The following is a 19,756-nucleotide window of genomic DNA, read 5'->3' on the forward strand; positions in this document are numbered from 1 at the left end:
CACACAAAAATGAAAATTGTGTCATCATTTACTCACCTTCATGTTGTTGTGTGAATTTCTCTCTTCTACTGAACACAAGATATTTTGAAGAATGTAAACAAACAGTTGATGGACCTCAACAACTAACATAGCATGGGGAAAAAAAATACTATGGAAGTCAACCCAGGTGAAAAAAAGTACATTTCTATAATGTACTTAAAATGCTCTATTTTCGCACACTAATTTTGTACTTAATATGCTAAAAATTCTTCTTTAGTACTTCTTAAGATAATCTTAAGAACATCTCAACTGTGCTATTTTGAGACACCATGAAATATGAACTAAAATGGGCTTTTAAAAAATGTATTTATAGTACATTTGAACCCATAGTGTACTACAAGTGGTAACTATATTTTTTAAATACAGAGATAGTATATTAAAAGCACATTTTAGTTATATTTCATGGTGTCTCAAATAGCACAGTTGAGATGTTCTTAAGATTATCTTAGTGTGCGAAATAAAAGTAAATTAGTGTGTGAAAATAAAGCACTTTACGTACATTACAGAAATGTACTTTTTTTCCACCTGGGAATGGGGACCTTCAACTGTTTGGTTATTCTTCAAAATATCTTCTTCTTTTGTGTTAAGAAGAAGAAATAAATTCATACAGGTATGGAACAACTTGAGGATGAATTTTCATTTTTGGGTGAATCCCTTTAATGCACCGAACTGTAATCAAAATAAAGACTCCATCAAATAATCAGTAATAAAATGGTATTCGTTTATTGCATTTTGTGCTGACAAATCTATAAAATGGAATGGGAGTTTTGCAGAAGCCATAGAGATAAAGCATTTGAAATGTAAGATAAAACTACATTATTTTCTTTATGTACCATAAAACACAATAGAGAATACTCATTATTTATCTTTTTAAAATATTCAACTTACACTGACACAAAAAATAAACACCTCAACACTAACTAGTTCTGCTATATTTACAGGACCCTCATCCACCCTTGCCTGTGGTCCCAGATCTGCTGTGTGTACGTCATGGTACACACACACACACTCACACACCACTGAAAAACACACAGAAACACACTACATGGCAATATGACCATAAAACCCTGAAACAGACAAAAAAAAAAAATCTACTTGTGAAAGATCTGAAAATCATTTCTTCTCCACTACATTCCCTTTCAAATACAAAATGTTTTCATTTCAAATGAATCAAAAACAAGCCTGAGGGATTCAGCCATTTTCCATGTAAAACTAATGTTTTGTTCTAGAATTAATTGCAATATCATTTGCAAAATCCATTTCAAGTACTGAATAGCCCGTAGCGAGCGACTCAATGACTCTCGCATGTTCTGCAATCAGCCGTTCAGAGAAGCAAAGCCAAGACAAAGCATAATTAATTTCTCTAGATGTCTTGGGTCTAACTTGCAGCCATGCTGTAATAAAGCAACAAGCCATTTTTATACATAAATAATGGTCCAATCAAATTAGTAGGGGAGTCACTGTTTTATAAAAATTTGGTGTATACATTTTCAGCCAGTCAAATTATATCTGGCTAGACTAAATCTTGAGATACTATTAATAATGAAATTAAAAAATTATCAACCATAAGCATTGCACTTTTAGAAGATTATTTCACATATAGCTGCCAATTTGATCATTTAAGGCATGAGTAGAAACTGAAAAAAATAATGATGTTACAGCTTAACATAACAAACCCTCGAGTTTCTTTTTAATTCATTCAGAATGACAGTTTGCAATAGACTAAACACATATCCAGGTTAACATAAATAACTTTGGTAATCAGTTCTTCTTTAAATTAATGAACTCAGTGGTAAAAGCAAAACGGTCTTCGTCTTGGCTAAACTACCTATAGTAAAAATAGACCCCATTAACCAATCAATATTCATTCACACTAAGATACTAGTGGATCCAAAGAAATCGTTGTGCACAACAAGAACACCAAACATCTGGTAAAAATAACACATTTACAATCAAAACAACTGAAATAAACATAATACTGTATATCACAAAACATTTAAATATTTATATATATATATTTATATTAGCTTGTTCAGGATAATGTGCATGCGTTGAACAGGACAACGGACCCGGGTCCTGGCTCTATTTCAACTGGTTCAGATGGATTTGATTCAGATTTCAACATTTGGACCCTATCAGAGCTCGCATGTAAGAAGAGCTGTACCGTTTTCACCAAAGTTACTGGAATGTCAAGCAAAACAAATACAAGCCTTCAAGTGACCTCAGAGATAAACGTCATGGGACTAAACTCTTGAAAGTAAAGGTTTCGATACGAACCACAAGGGTTTTATACAGTCTGGTGCCATTTTAAGATCTTGTTGTTCTTAAAGGATTAGTTCACTTCAGAATTCAAATTTCCTGATCATTTACTCACCCCCATGTCATCTAAGATGTTTCTTTCTTTCTTTCTTCATTTTTGAGGAAAACATTCCAGGATTTTCCTCCATATAGTAGACTTCACTGGGGTTCAACGGGTTGAAGGTCCAAATGTCAGTTTCAGTGCAGTTTTACATGATCCCAGACGAGGAATAAGAGTCTTATCTTGAGAAACCATTGGGCATTTTGTAAAAAAATAAAAATGTATATACTTTTTAAGCGCAAATGCTCTTCTTGAACAAGCTCTGTGATGCGCCATGCATATGTAAATATGTTGGAAAGGAAATCTCATTTTCTCCAACTTCAAAATCATCCAACATCGTTGTTTTACCTCTTTTTTGTAAAGGCCGTTTGTTCAGTTTGTAGACACTGGATCAGTACTTCCACCTACGTCACGCGTGACCTTTTCAACGTGATTACGTTATGCGTGGAGCATCACAGAGCAGTGCAAGACTAGCATTTTTGGTTAAAAAGTATATAATTTTTTATTTTTTTAGAAAATGGCCGATGGTTTCTCTAGATAAGACTCTTATTCCTCATCTGGGATCATGTAGAGCTCTTTGAAGCTGCACTGAAACTGACATTTGGACCTTCAACCAGTTGAACCCCAGTGAAGTCCACTATATGGAGAAAAATCCTCAAAAATTTGTTTTCGACTGAAGAAACAAAGACATGAACATCTTGGATGACATGGGGGTGAGTAAATTATCAGGAAATTTTAATTCTGAAGTGAACTAATCCTTTAAAAAAAAAGAACCCAGAAACCAAAACAATGATCTGAAGAACCTACGATATATGAACATTTCAGATCTTTGCTGAACCTAAAATGCTGCAAAGAACCACGAATAAAAACTTTATTTTCAAGAGTGAAGGATTGAAGCTAGATTCACTTTTTTTTGTTTCTTTGTTTTTTTGGTGAGAGCATCCAGTGGCACGGGTCAAACTTCAGAACCAAGCACAGACTGTTATTCAGAGCCCTTTTTGTTTCCGAGATGTGTCGAACGCCTCGATATTCCTTGGCAAAGGAATACAGAACACTTGATTTCATTTTTGCTACACACAAGCCAGGTATTCATCATGAGATGGTGAATAAAGGAAAAAAGATACACTGTGAATGTGGTGTGTCCACTGTCAGTTTGAATAGAGCCAAGCCCAGCAGTGGAAGCGCTTCTTTATAGTCTTTAATCAATATTTATACGGTGATCACATCGATACAGTGTTCGTAGGTTTGGAACAGTGGAACGATGAAGGGGGTGAAAAGCGGGAGGGAAATGTCACCACATCAACTCAGTGATTCGTATTAGAAATATATCTTCTTCTTTTTTTTTGTACATCTACGTATACTCTTTTTGTAATTTTCAATAAATTACAAGAAATGCTAGAAATTCATGCCAAATAAACAGCAAACACACATGTTTTTTTAATTTTTACAGCATAATAAAATCAGTAGGTTCAGGTAGTATGTTACTGCAGCGATCTGCGATACACACTCTCGCCACTAGAGGCATCAGCACTGAAATGGATCTGGCATGCTCATGATTCTGCCAACTCAATCGTCACTGTCATCATGGACGTAAATAATGTTAACTTTGTATAAAGTGCATTTCTATCTCAGCCACCATAGAACAGATGTGACGCACACTCTAGCATACGAAGCGCGCCGATGAACTACGTGGTTCATGACTATTCTACAAGAAGCAGACTCATGAGCGAACTAGCAACTAAAAATACGGCATACATACCATTTCCTGTCAAAATAAATATTGCACGTTACCGCTGAAAACAAAAAAAGTTTGTAGACCATTTTTTTTCGGTGTGTTCTAAAAGCGTCCTAATAAACACAACAGGGAACGACGACCCTGTAGCTACAGTGTCTCAAGAGCGACTTTATATACAAAGCCAAAAACAACTTGCAAGTATCCTGCTAATTTAAGTGTACACATTGCCTGGATATACACAGAGTCACTGCTGAGTCGTGGCAACAATCGGAAAAAGCCGCCATGACATCACAAAAAAAACCCTGCCCAATTTTTACTCAAAACTAGCCCAAAACTAACCCAATTGCGTTTCGGGGGGGGGGTAAAATCCGCATTTTGGTGGGTTCCCCTGGTAAAATTTGCATTCCAGTGGCTAAATATCGTTATTTGGGGTCGCTTCAACCCACGGACATGAAAAACAACCCACAGCAAAAGTGTTAAAGTAACCCAATTCCACAGGAAAACCGCAGATTTGGCAACACTGCTTGACATTTTTCAAGGAACTGCTGTTTTCACATTACGAAAATTAAAACACATTTTTCTGACAAACACCATGCAAACAGGAGAAAAACAAAGCATATCATAAGTGTTTGTCAAAAACATCTAAACTAATTGTCGAAACGTCATCAGAGGCTCAGTCTACGCAGGCAGTACTTCGTTAAAAACGTGGCGTTTCGATGCACATTTTGCGTTTTGTTCAGATTCAGTGAATGTTGTTTTCACTTGAAATTACCACTGTTCAACGAAATGAGGAATTATAAAAGAAACAAAACATGATAAAGCTGATTATATAAGGCTGAAGTCGTTTTCGATGCAAACGCCAGGACTGGTATGCAAACTCGGCGTCAACCCCTCCCCTCGTAAATATACCTTTAAATATTTATTCTTTTCCTCTATGTACACGAACAATCCATATATATTCATACACTAGCAGCATCATTCATATCTTATGAGAGGTTTTCCCATGTTTAAACATAAAAGAATCTGTAATATCTTTGTAAACTACTGTATATACTTCTACTACTGTATATATCTTTTAATTATATATGTGTGTGTGTGTAGATATATATATATATATATATATATATATATATATATATATATATATATATATATATATATATATATACACACATCTGTTGGCATTTCTGTAAAAAAAGACTATAAAAGCCTATATCTCTACAAAAATAAATAATGCAATGAATTTATGATTTCCCAATTTCACATATATTCTACTCTTAAAAATACACTTTCTGATCTAAACTGAAGACTGAGGATCATCTCTAAATAATTATGCATCTCATTTTGTGATTTGGCAAATACATTACAGTCGCACTGCATAGAGTTCAGATTTATGGTTGTTTTTTGAACCATCATGCTTTTACTAGTGTGATAACAGCTCAATCTAATGCTGCGTTCACGTCGCTTCAGAATTACTGTAATTGCCAAACGACAACGATTCTGAGCTGTTTATGGACTCAGAAATGATTTGCTACTATTGCAAAGCCCATAATGCTAAAATGGATCCATGTGTGGCTTTGTTGATAATGACAGCAATCTACTTCTTCAGAATCACATAAATTCACTTCTCGCAACAGCACAGTATCACAAAATGACATCTCAAAATGTTGAAGCCACTGCCATTTTGGATGTTTTATATGAAGTTGGATCCTTCATATAATATCATTTGTTAAAGAAATTAGTCAGTAACTAATAAAGTGAATGCAGCATTAGTGTTTAAAGTGGCAATGTTATCAACATTTGTTTCTATTGACAACTTCACATTTTCATTCATATGGCACGAGTGAAATCAAAGTTTGGCAATACAATCAGATAGGATAATACTCTATATATAGCTCTGTGACATTTCCGGTGTATCCCACCAAGTTCAATATAGATTTTATCTATGATATAGCTAATTTATACAGATTTGTCTGTAAATGCAACAAACATAGAGGTTTTCTTTATAGCGAAATGGGAATAAAACTAAAGAAATGGGCAACTTTCATTTGCTCAAGGATGCAATTCGCGCACACATGCACGCACACACACGCACGCACACGCACACACACACGCATTCATTTAATGACTCCACAGACTCATTAAATCATTTGTTACACAGTGGCTGTCAGTGCAGGTTGAGTGCTTGTTGGGGAGGGGAGGTTTGGTACCGTAGTACACTTCAAGCCGCCATAGTGAAGCCTGTAGTCGCACAAAACACCCTGACCCTGTAAAGGCCAATTCACACCGCACCAATAGACGCCGACAGACACTTCGTCTGGTTTTGTCGGATCCCTGTCAAAGTCTGCTGCCGTCTGTCAGAGCTTGTTTTCGCCGATTGAACATGCTGTAATCTGGTCTGTCGATACAGTGTGAATTGGCCTTAAGACAACAGCATTTCTTCACAAAATCTTCGGTTATTTCACAATAAAAATACAACAATTTTAAATAATGCCTTATACACTATTTACACTACTATTGGCTGAGTAATTTTTTCTTTGTCTGTCTTTTTTTTTTTTTACCTCATTCTTTCACTAATTACAGTGTTGGTTACACTGATAGACTCTTGTTCACTGCTTTGCTGTCAAACAGCAAGTCACACACCCTGCCAGCCTTGTTTTTGGCACATACTGTGACTGTATTTGGCAGGGGGATAGCTAGGAACGACCAAAAACATGGAGGAGGTCGATGAGACAAAACAAACACAGAACAACAGGTCTTTGTGCAGAGGAACCTGCTTAAAGTCAACATGAAATGGCTTTCGCAAACCATTTTACTTCTGTAATAAGCGAAACTTGGGAAGATATCCAAAAAATGGGCTAGAGATTTGATTGAGGGTTGAAAAATAAGATGGAGTTGTTTCAGAGGTTTTTAGAGGAATTTTTATATTTTGATTACAAAGACAAACATTTTTTTTTTTCTTTCGAGAAAAACATTGCACCAATGAATCGTTTACAAAAGTAAATATGTCCAAGTTTGATTTCATGTTGACTTTAAACTTCACATTTCACAGTTCACATTAGTTTTTTTTTTTCTTGAATAAACTCATTATTAATCTTTTCACATTTAACGAAGCTGCAGACCAAAAGGATTGAGTTCAAACCATTAAAAAATCTTTTCCCAAGGTTATCAGGAGATCGTTCTCTATCAGAGCAGAAATATTTCACAGCATCTCTGGCGTAGTTATGAATGTTGAATCCTTCTTCACTGGCATTGCATCCTCTTCTTTAAAACAAATAAATAAAAACAAATTAAGCCCAACCCACCCGCTTCTCCTGATTGGGTGAGAGCAGTGATTGACAGATGATGCAGGAAAGCTACAGCAGAGGGGGCATTGAACAAATACCCACTGACATCAACAGTGCACTTCATTGAACAGTAAAGTGTTAACGAGAGTAGCGCCAAGAAGAGCGATGTTTGGCCGGTGAGAGCTTGGCAGACCAGTAGAACAAATGAAGCTGGTTGACTGAAGGAAATTCTGGGATATTGCTTGGGTGACACTGGGGAAGGGGGGCAAATGGGATGGAGTGACGTTGACAAGTTTCTTAAGAGTAGATGGTGATGACCTCGCGACCTCCACCACGCACAAGGAGGACCCGGTTGAGACCTTCGGTTAAAACCTCCATGAATTCCATGTCTGATTGATGGAGAGTCAAGGAAACGAGAGAAGCTGTAAGAGATACATACAGATGCAGACACTACTTTTACAGTATGCAAATATGGTGTACAGTATGTAAATTATATGTGTAGCCGCTCCAGTTCCCGCTCTAAGCGGGACTCAAACCCGGGCCTGTCCGAATGAGAGGAGGCACTCTAACAAGGAGGCTAAAGACCACAGTCTCTAGCACCAGTTGCTAGAGCGCCTCTTGAGATCAGGGGAGTGAGGTTTACATGCACAGCTCTTACCGGCCTATGTGTGTTAAACTCACCCTCCTAAATCACACTTGCATCCGGGTCACGGTACCAATGTAACCCCTCCTGTTCGAACCACCCGCTCTAAGCGGGACTTGAATCCGTATCACAGCACCAATGTAGGCCCTCCTATTTGAACCGATCGCTCTAAGCGGGATTCAAACCCGGGCCTGTCTGCATGGAAGGTGGGTGCTCTAACAAGGAGGCTAAAGTCTGCAGTGTCTAGCACCAGTCGCTAGAACGCCTCGTGAGATCAGGGGAGTAAGGTTTACACACACAGCTCTTATCAGTCTACATCTGTTACACTCACCCCCCTAAACCTCACTCCCATCTCGGTCACAGCACCAATGTAGCCCTCCCGTTCAAACCGCCAGCTCTAAGTGGAACTCAAACCTGGGCCTGTCTAACAAGTAGGCTAAAGACCGCAATCTCTAGTGTCAGTCATTAGAGCACCTCTTGAGATCAGGGGAGTGAGGTTTACACATACAGCTCTTACCAGCCTATGTCTGTTAAACTCGCCCCCCAAACCTAACTCCCATCTGGGTCACGGCACCAATGTAACCCCTCCTGTTCAAACCACCCGCTCTAAGTGGGACTCGATCCTGGGTCACGGCACCAATGTAGCCCTCCTTTTCAAACCGCCAGCTCTAAGTGGGACTCGAACCTGGGTTTGTCTAACAGGGAGGCTAAAGACCGCAATCTCTAGTGTCAGTCGCTAGAGCACCTCTTGAGATCAGGGGAGTGAGGTTTACACGTACAGCTCTTACTGGCCTACGTCCGTTACACTGACCCCTTAAACCTCACTGCTATCCAGGTCACGGCACCAATGTAACCCCTTGTGTTTGAACCCTGCTCTGAGCAGGACTCAAATCTGGGTCACGGTACCAATGTAGCCCCTCCTGTTCAAACCGCCCACTCTAATACCCCCTTTCCACCAGCACGAACCGGGTGCTAGTTCAGAGCTAGTGCTAGTGCCAGTTCGGAGTTGGTTCAACTGACGAGCCTTCAAAGAACCGGTTTCCCTTTCCACGGGCTAGAGAGCAGCACAGAGCCAGGTCTTACGTCACTATATATGTCTCATATTTCACAGCAAAGCTAGCGCCGCAGCGCCAAACACAAACACACCAGGCTCGTTTGAGATGCATCGGCTTCTCGCATAGCAATCGGCACATGACATCAAAGCTCCACGAGAACGATCCAAAAGCACAAGGAGTCGAATGCCCTACAAACGCTCCTACGGATCCGCAGCACCCGCCGAATCGGTCCGCGCTGCTCCGATGCATCTCGAACAAGCCCTCTATCAACAATCGCGGATGTTTCACTACTGTTCATGCTCATGGCTTTGTGAACCTACATCAGCATCCAAACATGGCTCGCCGTAATTTGTATATAGATTGAGATTACAATCGTGCTGCTATTAGCTTTGTGTGTCGAAAGACAAAGAACTGATTTGAAACTAGGCTCTGGCTCCGAACCAGCACTCAAACTGCCTTGGTGGAAAAGGGGTATAAGTGGGACTCGAACCCGGGTCTGTCAGCACAGGAGGCGGGCGCTCTAACAAGTAGGCTAAAGACCGCAGTCTCTAGCATCAGTTTCTAGAGCACCTCTTGAGATCAGGGGAGTGAGGTTTACACGTACAGCTCTTACCGGCCTACGTAAACCCCCCTAAACCTCACTCCCACGGCACCAATGTAACCCCTCCTGTTTGAACTGCCTGCTCTAAGCGGGACTCGTATCCAGATCAGATGGAGAACCTGCGTCTGGACCTGACTACAACGTAGCCCAGGAGACAATGGGCCTAAAGATCCAATTCTGGCTGCATCTATAATTCAGATTTTTAATCCCCGTATCCGCTTACATATATTTATATATAATCGATTTTTAATCTCTATAATAAAAATGTACAATTCAGATGTTGATCTCCATATACATTTACATATATATATCTTCCAAGGGGTTTTTTCCCTCCTAGGACTTTTTTCCCAGTGCTAGCACGCTGGGTTTTTCTCCTAGGGGGTTTTTTCCACCCCTGGAAGTCAGCCGACATTGGCTTAATGTAGCACCATCTTGTATATGTTACATATTACCACGCTTGTTTGTACAGTTTTAACCACTTCCCTTTTTTTCTGTGCTTCTAATATGTAAAGCTGCTTTGAAACAATTACCAATTGTAAAAGCGCTATATAAATAAATTTGACTTGACTTGACTTGACTCAAACCCAGGTCCACCGACATGGGAGTCATGTGCTCTAACAAGGATGCTAAAAGGGAGTGATGAAAACAATGAGACAATGTAGCACAAAAAATTAGCATAGCATTGATCAAGATACAGTTCTCGTCGCCGCTTCTGTTTTTTGGTGGTCCAGGCATATTGAGCAGGACTAGTTTGGCCTCTTGGGATTTCTTAATGATGACTTCATTGAGTCTGAGTGCGGTGTGCATGCGCCTCACATTGGACTGGTTTCTAAAAACAAAAACATTGACGATAAGTTCTCAATCATTCATCAACATCAGTGAGTGTTAATATATGTATCGCAGTCAGAGGTGTATCTATACTCACAGATTTTCCCACTCTCTGTGGCATGACAAAGAAAGAAAAAAAGAGTATAAAAGTGTGCAATGCAAAACCGAGTCCTCATTTAAACCTTAATGCACTTACGGTTTCATGTTGAAGAAGTCTTTGATGGCCTCCGGTGTGGTGGCTCCTATAGGTTTGGCCTGCTCTCCATCACACTTGGCTTCAGTCCATGTCATCTGAACGGCCGTGCCGGGCGTCTCGGCCTCTGCGGTGGGGGACTGGGGCGTGGCCGGGGTGGGCGGGTTGGTACTCTTGTCATGAATGAGCTGTTCCTGTTGGGATGGGGACACAGGGACAGACTGAGAGGGCAGGACCGGCACATACGTACATATGGAGAATGTCAGGGCAAAAGAGAGGGAAAAGATACAACTGTTAATGTGCAGAGATTAAAAGATTTTAAATAAATAAAAAATGATTAAATTATGAATAAAACAATATTAATTAAATCAAAACAAAATAATAAAATCAAATAATTACAATAAAAATTACAATACAAATTAGACTTATGATTACAATGACAATGAAAATGACTGCTTTATAATTAATGATAATAATAAATAATAAATTATTAAATAAAATGAAATTACAATAAAAATGTAATTATGATGATGACAATGAAAATGACTATGCTTTATAATTAATGATATTAATTAATTATTGTTAAATTAAATAATAAATAGTAAAAATTAAAAAATTACAATAAAAATTACAATAAAAATGAGATTATAATTACAATGACAATGAAAATGACAATTATTGACAGTAATAAATAAATTATTATTAAATAAAATATTAAATAGCAAAAAATGAATTAAATAATAAGATCATTTTAAAAAAGTAACTGATTTATTGACTGATTAATTTTAATATTTAAACTGAACCGTTTTGTTTTTTAGAATTAAATTAATACAAATTAAAAATAAAATTGCAATAATTACCATGTATTTATTTTCATTAAAATGATAAGTTTAAAGTAAATATTTATTTATTTGCTATTGCTAATTGTTTCTTTTTTAAAATAAAATAAAATAAAATAATGAAAAATAATGAATTACGTCATATTAAATACTTAAAATGGCATTTCTTTTAAATAAAATATATATATATATATATAATATATATTAAATTATATGAAATAACTTTTGAGAAACAGAGAGAGAGAGAGAGAGATGGATTCATTACTCTGGACTGCAGAGATATCAGACAAATCTGCCAAGTTGAGATCACAGCATGTTGAGAACACAAGCCATTGCCATGTAAGATGAAAACGGTAAAGTCATTCATGATATCTGAAGACACGATTACAAGCACAGAATGAAATGAGCATTGACTCCTCATGCTGTACCTCCTCTTCTGGTTTCTCCTCTTTGCTGCTGGCCGCAGGTTCCTCGGTCACACTCAGCTGGGTTGTGACCGCGGCCGGGTTCTTGCGACGGATCGAACCACGAGAGCTGTCAGTGATGCTCTGGATCTGAAGGGAGGGGAAAGATGGAGAATATTCATGAGACAAAGCCCCGCCCACCAGCAGCGATGTCATGCATAACCGCGTTTAAAGTGCAGTATTAACAACTGCATTTGCATACTGTGATGTAATATTATAAGGTTAATGAGATATATTCCTATCATCTGTAAAAAATACAGACGTATAGTTTGCATTGGAAATGTAACATGCAAGTTGTGTCGGGTCATCAGGAGTGAATGTTTTGAGGATGGACGTCTACCTCGCGTTCACGCTCAGTCTTGGTGAGGTTGATCTGCTTCAGGATCTGAGATCGCTGCTCCATCACCAGGGTCTTCTCATACGTGTACGCTGAGATATCACTGTCGTGCTGAAGACAGAGGAGAGAGATGCATATAGATGCAATAGCCTTCAAGAGTTGCTCATAAAGAAGGGACATATTGTGTACAGTTCATAAAGTAATAGCCGACCCAAATATAAATATTTTGTCATCATCTGCTCGACTTACACGAACCGTTGTCCGTTGTTATCAAGTGCTTGAAATAAATTTAATTTGATAATTTGAATAATTATGGCATTTTTTATAAAATGTTATACTATAATTATGAATTTACTACAGCATAATTGTTCGCCGAACATTTTAAATATATATTTAAATATGAAATATATAATCCTGGTTAATATCTGATTCAATCTGCTCACCTTCATGTCGGACGAACCCTGTAAGATAAACTTTTCAACTTAAATGTCGGACTGTTCGTCTCACAAAGCTTATGAATACTTGAAATACACGACACGAGTAGTAGAAACATGAGCAAGTACATGCATATCTTGAATAAGTTATTTTAAATATATATTATTTTTACTGATTTGAGACTTTTGTTTCATAACGTGAAGCTGTTTTTGCTCTGATGTCAGACATATTATTCATTTGTTATGCATAATAGTTCCATAAACAGAGAAATGATAAATCACATATTTAATAAAATATATTTAATTATATACTGTATAGCAAAATATAAATCTAAATATTTTTAATTTAATGATTTTTATTTATTCTACAGAGAACTATGCAATACAATTTTCCACCACTGATCAAGAGTAAACAGAAAAGTTCAGAAAAGAACCAAACTTTGAAAACATTAATTGTGCGCAATAAGACCAAGATATATTTATTAATAAAGTAAAACGTGTCAATAGCTATGTTTCCATCCAAAGTTACGAATTTAAAGGGATAGTTCGCACAAAAATGTGACCCTGGACCACAAAACCAGTCATAAGTTGCACGGGTATATTTGGAGCAATACGTTGTATGGGTCAAAATTATTGATTTTTTTTTTTCTTTAAATGCCAAAAATCATTAGCATATTAAGTAAAGATCATGTTCCATGAAGATATTTTGTAAATTTCCTGCCATAATTAGATCAAAAATATATTTTTGTGAGTGGATATGCATTGCTAAGGAACTCATTTGGACAACTTTGAAGGTGATTTCGATTTTTTTTGCAAAAATGCTTTATGAAGCGTTGGAGATTAATATTTTGTAAATAAAGTGGTAAATTTTTTGTTTTTGCTCAAACAAAGCACTTGCATCGCTTCATAAAACTGAGGTTAAACCACTGGAGTCACATGGATTACTTTTATGATGTCTTCACTATCTTTTTGGGTTTTGAAAGTGGTAATTGCGTAGAAAGACTATCAATGGAGGGACAGAAAGCGCTCAGATTTCATTCAAAAAGATCTTCATTTGTGTTCCTAAGATGAACTAAAGTCTTACGACAAACCAACATTTATACTACATTGCCTCATTTTTTTTAATAGAATTTATGCACATCTTGGCATTTCCAGTGTTTTTTTATGCGATATCGCAGAATGCTATCGATTACCATCTCCACCACTTCCACTGCGGCGTCTATGCGCAGGTGATACAAGAAGGTCGTCAGGTCCTTCTTCATCTGGATGCTGTTGTCGTCCATCTGGGCCACAGTGAAGATGCGCATCTTGCACTTCCTCCAAACCTACAGAACATCATCCACAGACGTCAACAACGGCCGCCATGTGAGCTGCAAACTGCCGCCGTATGATATGACTTAACTATGCATCATTCGGATAGAAGATAAATGAGGATGTACCTTGTGCTGGCGGAGGAGGAACGGGAGCAGCATCAGCATGCCTCCATCATGTACGATCCACCAGACGTCAATGTGACCCTCTGTGAAGCGTTCTCCGTTCGATGGGAAGGCCGAGATGTTCTTGGGCACCAGCAGGGCTTTACTGGCAGCGGTGGTTTCTCTTACCAGCTCTGTAATGAAGACACTTATATATTTATTATTTACATGCAAGCATATATTATTTTTACTGATTTGAGACTTTTGTTTTTGGGCATTTCATAATTTGAAGCCGTTTTTGCTCTGATGTCAGACTTAATTTGTTATGCATAATCTGAGTGCTCGGTTTATTTCTGTGAAGGTCCAAATACAAACAGAAAATGAAGCACATATTTTAAAAGATGTAGTAAAACATATTTAATTGTAAAAAAAAAAAAATTATTCTAAAAAAAACAAAACAAACAACTTTAATGGTGATCAAAACAAACAAAAAAAAAAAGATTAAGTACAATAAGACTAAGAGTTATTTATTAAAAAAGTTAAAAAAGTTTTTTTTTTAAATTAACTTACCCTTACTATTATAACTAAGATTAAACAATAGAATTTAGCATAAATATATGTACATTTAAATATATTTAAAATATATTTTTATAAATAAAACTACATTTATATTAATAAATATATATATTAACATATAATTCTACAAATAACTTATTATATAATTAAAATAATAACTGTGCTTACAAATAAAATTTAACAAACATGTATATTTAAATATATTTAAAATATACTTATATAAATATTTTTATATTTATAAATATATGTATATTGTAAGAATAATTAATTATATAATTAAAATTATATCTGGACTGTACTTAAAAATAAAATGTAACAAACATGTATATTTAAATATATTTAAAATATACTTATATAAATATTTTTTATATTTATAAATATATGTAAATTGTAAGAATACAGGAATTATATAATTAAAATCATAACTGTACTGTGCTTAAAAATAAAATTGACCAAACATGTATATTTAAATATATTTCAAATCTACTTATATAAATAGTTTTATCTTTATAAATATATGTATATTGTAAGAATAATCAATTATATAATTAAAATAATAACTGGACTGTGCTTAAAAATAAAATTGAACAAACATGTATATTTAAAAATATTTAAAATATACTTATATAAATATTTTTATATTTATAAATATATGTATATTGTAAGAAAAATCAATTATATAATTAAAATTATAGCTGGACTGTACTTAAAAATAAAATGTAACAAACATGTATATTTAAATATATTTAAAATATACTTATATAAATATTTTTACATTTATAAATATATTTATATTGTAAGAATAATTAATTATATAATTAAAATAATAACTGGACTGTACTTAAAAATAAAATGTAACAAACATGTATATTTAAATATATTTAAAATATACTTATATAAATATTTTTATATTTATAAATATATGTATATTGTAAGAATAATTAATTATATAATTAAAATTATAGCTGGACTGTACTTAAAAATAAAATGTAACAAACATGTATATTTAAAAATATTTAAAATATACTTATATAAATATTTTTATATTTATAAATATATGTATATTGTAAGAAAAATCAATTATATAATTAAAATAATAACTGGACTGTGCTTAAAAATAAAATTGAACAAACATGTATATTTAAATATATTTAAAATATACTTATATAAATATTTTTATATTTATAAATATATGTATATTGTAAGAATAATTAATTATATAATTAAAATAATAACTGTACTGTACTTAAAAATAAAATGTAACAAACATGTATATTTAAATATATTTAAAACATACTTATATAAATATTTTTATAAATATGTTTAGTGTAAGAATAACTGAATTATTTAACTAAAATAATAACTATTTAAAAGTAAAATATATAACTATAATACAATGTAAATTATATAACAATAAATATATGTAAATACAATACAGTACAGTGTTTATATTTAATTCACTGGATTATCAAAAAAAAAAAAGAAAAAAAAAAAGCATAATCTCATGGTTTTGTGCTAAAAGCAGCTATATGATCAAATATACCATACATTATACCATGATTTCAGATTTTGTTCAATCCTAATCAACTGTATTCACATCAACACCTGATAAGGATCAGCTGATAAACACTTGTATTCAGCAACTATTTCTGTAAGTATTCATTCCAAATCAGACATAATTAAACCGTCACTCATTTCCTTTTTTGGATGCACAAGTGAACATCTGTGGTGTCAGACGTGAAGCTGCACCTGCTCTGTCTGGTCTCACAGTTTAGCTGCAATAACACTGAACAGACTCACACTTACACATATGATGTAATGAATTTAACACAGCTGCCACAGCGCAAACCAAAGCCTTATACATTCAAGAGGCGTAAATTCAATCTCACAAAGCCAGAGGACAATTATACCGCTCAGTTAAGTTTTATCTATCAACTTTGTCTCAGATGTGTTTCCTTAAATACATTAGGAATACACACAAATGAGCTGCTTTACAGTAATGATTTGATAAGAATTAGATAAGAGTTCATATTCAGATCATTCAGATTCATGTGAGATTACTTAATCCAAAATCGTTATTTTTTTTTTAGTTTAAGAGAAACAATTGAGCAATAAAAGAGATCTCATTTGTGATTCTTCTTTGTAATAGGAAGAAATCACAATTAATCACACCTGACATTACATTTTTTAATATATTATATCATAATAATTTCACATTTAATCTCCAAATTAAAGCAGAAACAACAAAGACAAACACTTCACAATCTTCACTGCATAATTTAGATTAAAATACAGATTAATTTTTAATGAAAGCTACAAAAGTGATTCAGTTAAACGCAGTTAGTGATGTTCTTTTGTTCTTTGATTAACATTAATGGCAGATTGTAGCAGGTTAATTAGGCTGCTGTCACTTTAAGATCTGACGTGATGCAGATCTGGCACTCTTTAAGCTCATTTAAGAGGATACTCGACAAAGAAGGTACTTTGGGATACTTTTTGCCCGAGAATTCAATGCAGCTGGAAATGGTGCTTCTGTCCCTCACCAATGAAGTTTCTCCAGCTCTGATGATCCTCGGCCTGTTTCCAGTTGCGTGGCCAGCTGGCCAGAACGGTGTTGTGTTGAAGACCACCCAACCCTCCGGCCTGGACCAAGTGTGATGTGGCGTCCCTCATGTTGGAGGAGATGACAACCTGACAGAAGCCCTTCACCTTCTCCGTCTCCATCAGCTTCCTCAGAGACTGTGAGATTGCAAAAAGAACATTAACCCTGATTCGAACATGCCTATGGTGTCCAAAAATGCTGTCTTACTAAATGTGTCTGTGTGTTTCTATGTGTGTCACCTGTTCGGCCTGCTGCCCCTGAGGAAGGTTCTCCAGGTAAGTTCCCTCCAGCGCTGCGCCCACGATGGTCAGACCCTTCCCAGCCTTCAGCTGACTGGTCAGAGACAGCAGACGCGGCTGCTCCGCATTCAGTTCAGAGTCCATGCTGACCAGGACTAATATCTGAGGTCTGTGGAGAATGAAAGCAGAATTTACAACATGTTTCTCAATCTTTAAAAAGATTAATTGTGCGCAATAACACCAATAAAATAATTAGAAATAACAACTTTACTTAACATTTTGCATAAAAAGATATAACTATACATCTATTAGTCTGAATATATGAATTATAATATTATTTAAATATATATTATAATTAATAATAATTCATTAGTAAGGAAGTCAGTATTTGTTTGTTTGTGTTTAGTGTTATTTTTCAGAAAAATTTAACTTACATTTTTTTGTTAATGTTATTTGAAATAAAGCTGAAATATTGTTATTAACATTTTAGTATTTTTTATACTTCTTTATAGTATTTATTAACATTTTGTGTGACCCTTTACACTTTTAGTTTTCATTTTAGTTTTAGTATTTCTTAAGTACGTTTTTTTTTTTTTCGTTTTAAGTCACTTTTTATTATTATTATTTTTAAAATTCTATTTACCTTTAATTTGTTTTTATTCCAGTTTTAGTCATTTTAGTTCTTCAAGTTCAACTTAGTTTATTTGATGATTATACATTATAATTTATAATTAATAATAAAATGATGTACACTACCGTTCAAAAGTTTGGGGTCAGTAAGATTTTTTAATGTTTTAAAAGAAGTATCTTCTGCTCACCAAGCCTGCATTCATTTGATTAAAAATACAAACAAAAACAGTAATATTGTGAAATATTATTCCAATTTAAATCAGCTGTTTTCTGTTAATAAATGCAGTAAAGTGTAATTTATTCCTGTGAACAAAGCTGAATTTACTCCAGTCTTCAGTGTCACATGATCCTTCAGAAATCATTCTAATATGCTGCTCAAGAAACATTTATGATTATTATCAATGTTGAAAACAGTTATTTACATTTTTATTTCATGATGCTATGATGAATAGAAAGTTCAAAAGAACAGCATTTGTCTGAAATCTAAATCTTTTGTAACATTAAACACTACTGTTGAAAAGTTTGGGGTCAGTAAGAATTTTAATTTTATTTTTGGGGGATAGAAATAAAATTAATCAATACATTTATTCATCAAGGATGAGTTAAACTGATCAAAAGTGGCAGTAAAGACAATTATAATGTTAGAAAATATTCTATTTTAAATGAATGCTGTTCTTTTGAACTTTCTATTCATCGAAGAATTTTGAAAAAAAAAATTGTACACAACTGTTTTCAACATTGATAATAATAATGAATGTTTCTTGAGCATCAAATCATCATATTAGATTGATTTCTGAAGGATCATGTGACACTGAAGACTGGAGTAAATTCAGCTTTGTTCACAGGAATAAATTACACTTTACTGTATATTGACATAGAAAACAGCTGTTTTAAACTGGAATAATATTTCACAATATTACTGTTTTTGTTTGTATTTTTAATCAAATAAATGCAAGTTGGTGAGCAGAAGATACTTCTTTTAAAACATAAAAAAATCTTACTGACCCCAAACTTTTGAATGGTAGTGTATATATTTTATATTAATATTTATATTTATTTATATTCATATTTTATGTTAATAATGTATATATATATATATATATAAACATTAAAATATAAATGAAAAGATATGACCAAATATATACATAAGAATAAATATAGGTAAAAATACATCTATTTATATAAAATATTTATGGCTCACCTCCAGTTCTTGGTGTGTGGTGGTCCCTCTTCCAACCTCATCAGGGCGAAGCGGGCGGCACTGAGCGACAGACCTCTTATTCCATCACCCCATTCCTTTTCCGCCCTGTGAACATGCATTTTGATTCATTACTTAACTGCAGAAAGTTCAAATAGTATGCATACTACCATTTTAAATGTACATTGTTCTGTTTTTAAGTATATTGTGCAGTATTCCAGCACAGCCTTAGACTCCATAATCCTGCCGTCAATTTGCCCCTCCTCTTTAATTTCCGGCGAC

The 19,756-nt window shown here is 34.7% G+C and overlaps 1 protein-coding gene across 1 annotated transcript in view; it reads right to left on the reverse strand.

Moving 5' to 3' along the window:
- Nucleotides 1-7,717: 7,717 nt before the first annotated feature.
- Nucleotides 7,718-19,756, reverse strand: part of slc12a5a (solute carrier family 12 member 5a) — a 174,226-nt gene continuing 162,187 nt past the window's right edge. Inside the window, exons 19-29 of the mRNA XM_067372640.1 lie at nucleotides 19,478-19,582; nucleotides 17,647-17,815; nucleotides 17,349-17,544; nucleotides 14,254-14,423; nucleotides 14,008-14,139; nucleotides 12,384-12,491; nucleotides 12,008-12,133; nucleotides 10,744-10,961; nucleotides 10,645-10,659; nucleotides 10,415-10,548; nucleotides 7,718-7,809 (exon numbers count right to left, since the gene is read on the reverse strand). Of these exons, the coding sequence (XP_067228741.1) occupies nucleotides 7,718-7,809; nucleotides 10,415-10,548; nucleotides 10,645-10,659; nucleotides 10,744-10,961; nucleotides 12,008-12,133; nucleotides 12,384-12,491; nucleotides 14,008-14,139; nucleotides 14,254-14,423; nucleotides 17,349-17,544; nucleotides 17,647-17,815; nucleotides 19,478-19,582 (1,465 nt within the window). The remainder of the gene's footprint in view (nucleotides 7,810-10,414; nucleotides 10,549-10,644; nucleotides 10,660-10,743; nucleotides 10,962-12,007; nucleotides 12,134-12,383; nucleotides 12,492-14,007; nucleotides 14,140-14,253; nucleotides 14,424-17,348; nucleotides 17,545-17,646; nucleotides 17,816-19,477; nucleotides 19,583-19,756) is intronic.

The sequence above is a fragment of the Chanodichthys erythropterus genome, chromosome 21, assembly GCF_024489055.1.
Source record: "Chanodichthys erythropterus isolate Z2021 chromosome 21, ASM2448905v1, whole genome shotgun sequence".
Taxonomy (NCBI): domain Eukaryota; kingdom Metazoa; phylum Chordata; class Actinopteri; order Cypriniformes; family Xenocyprididae; genus Chanodichthys; species Chanodichthys erythropterus.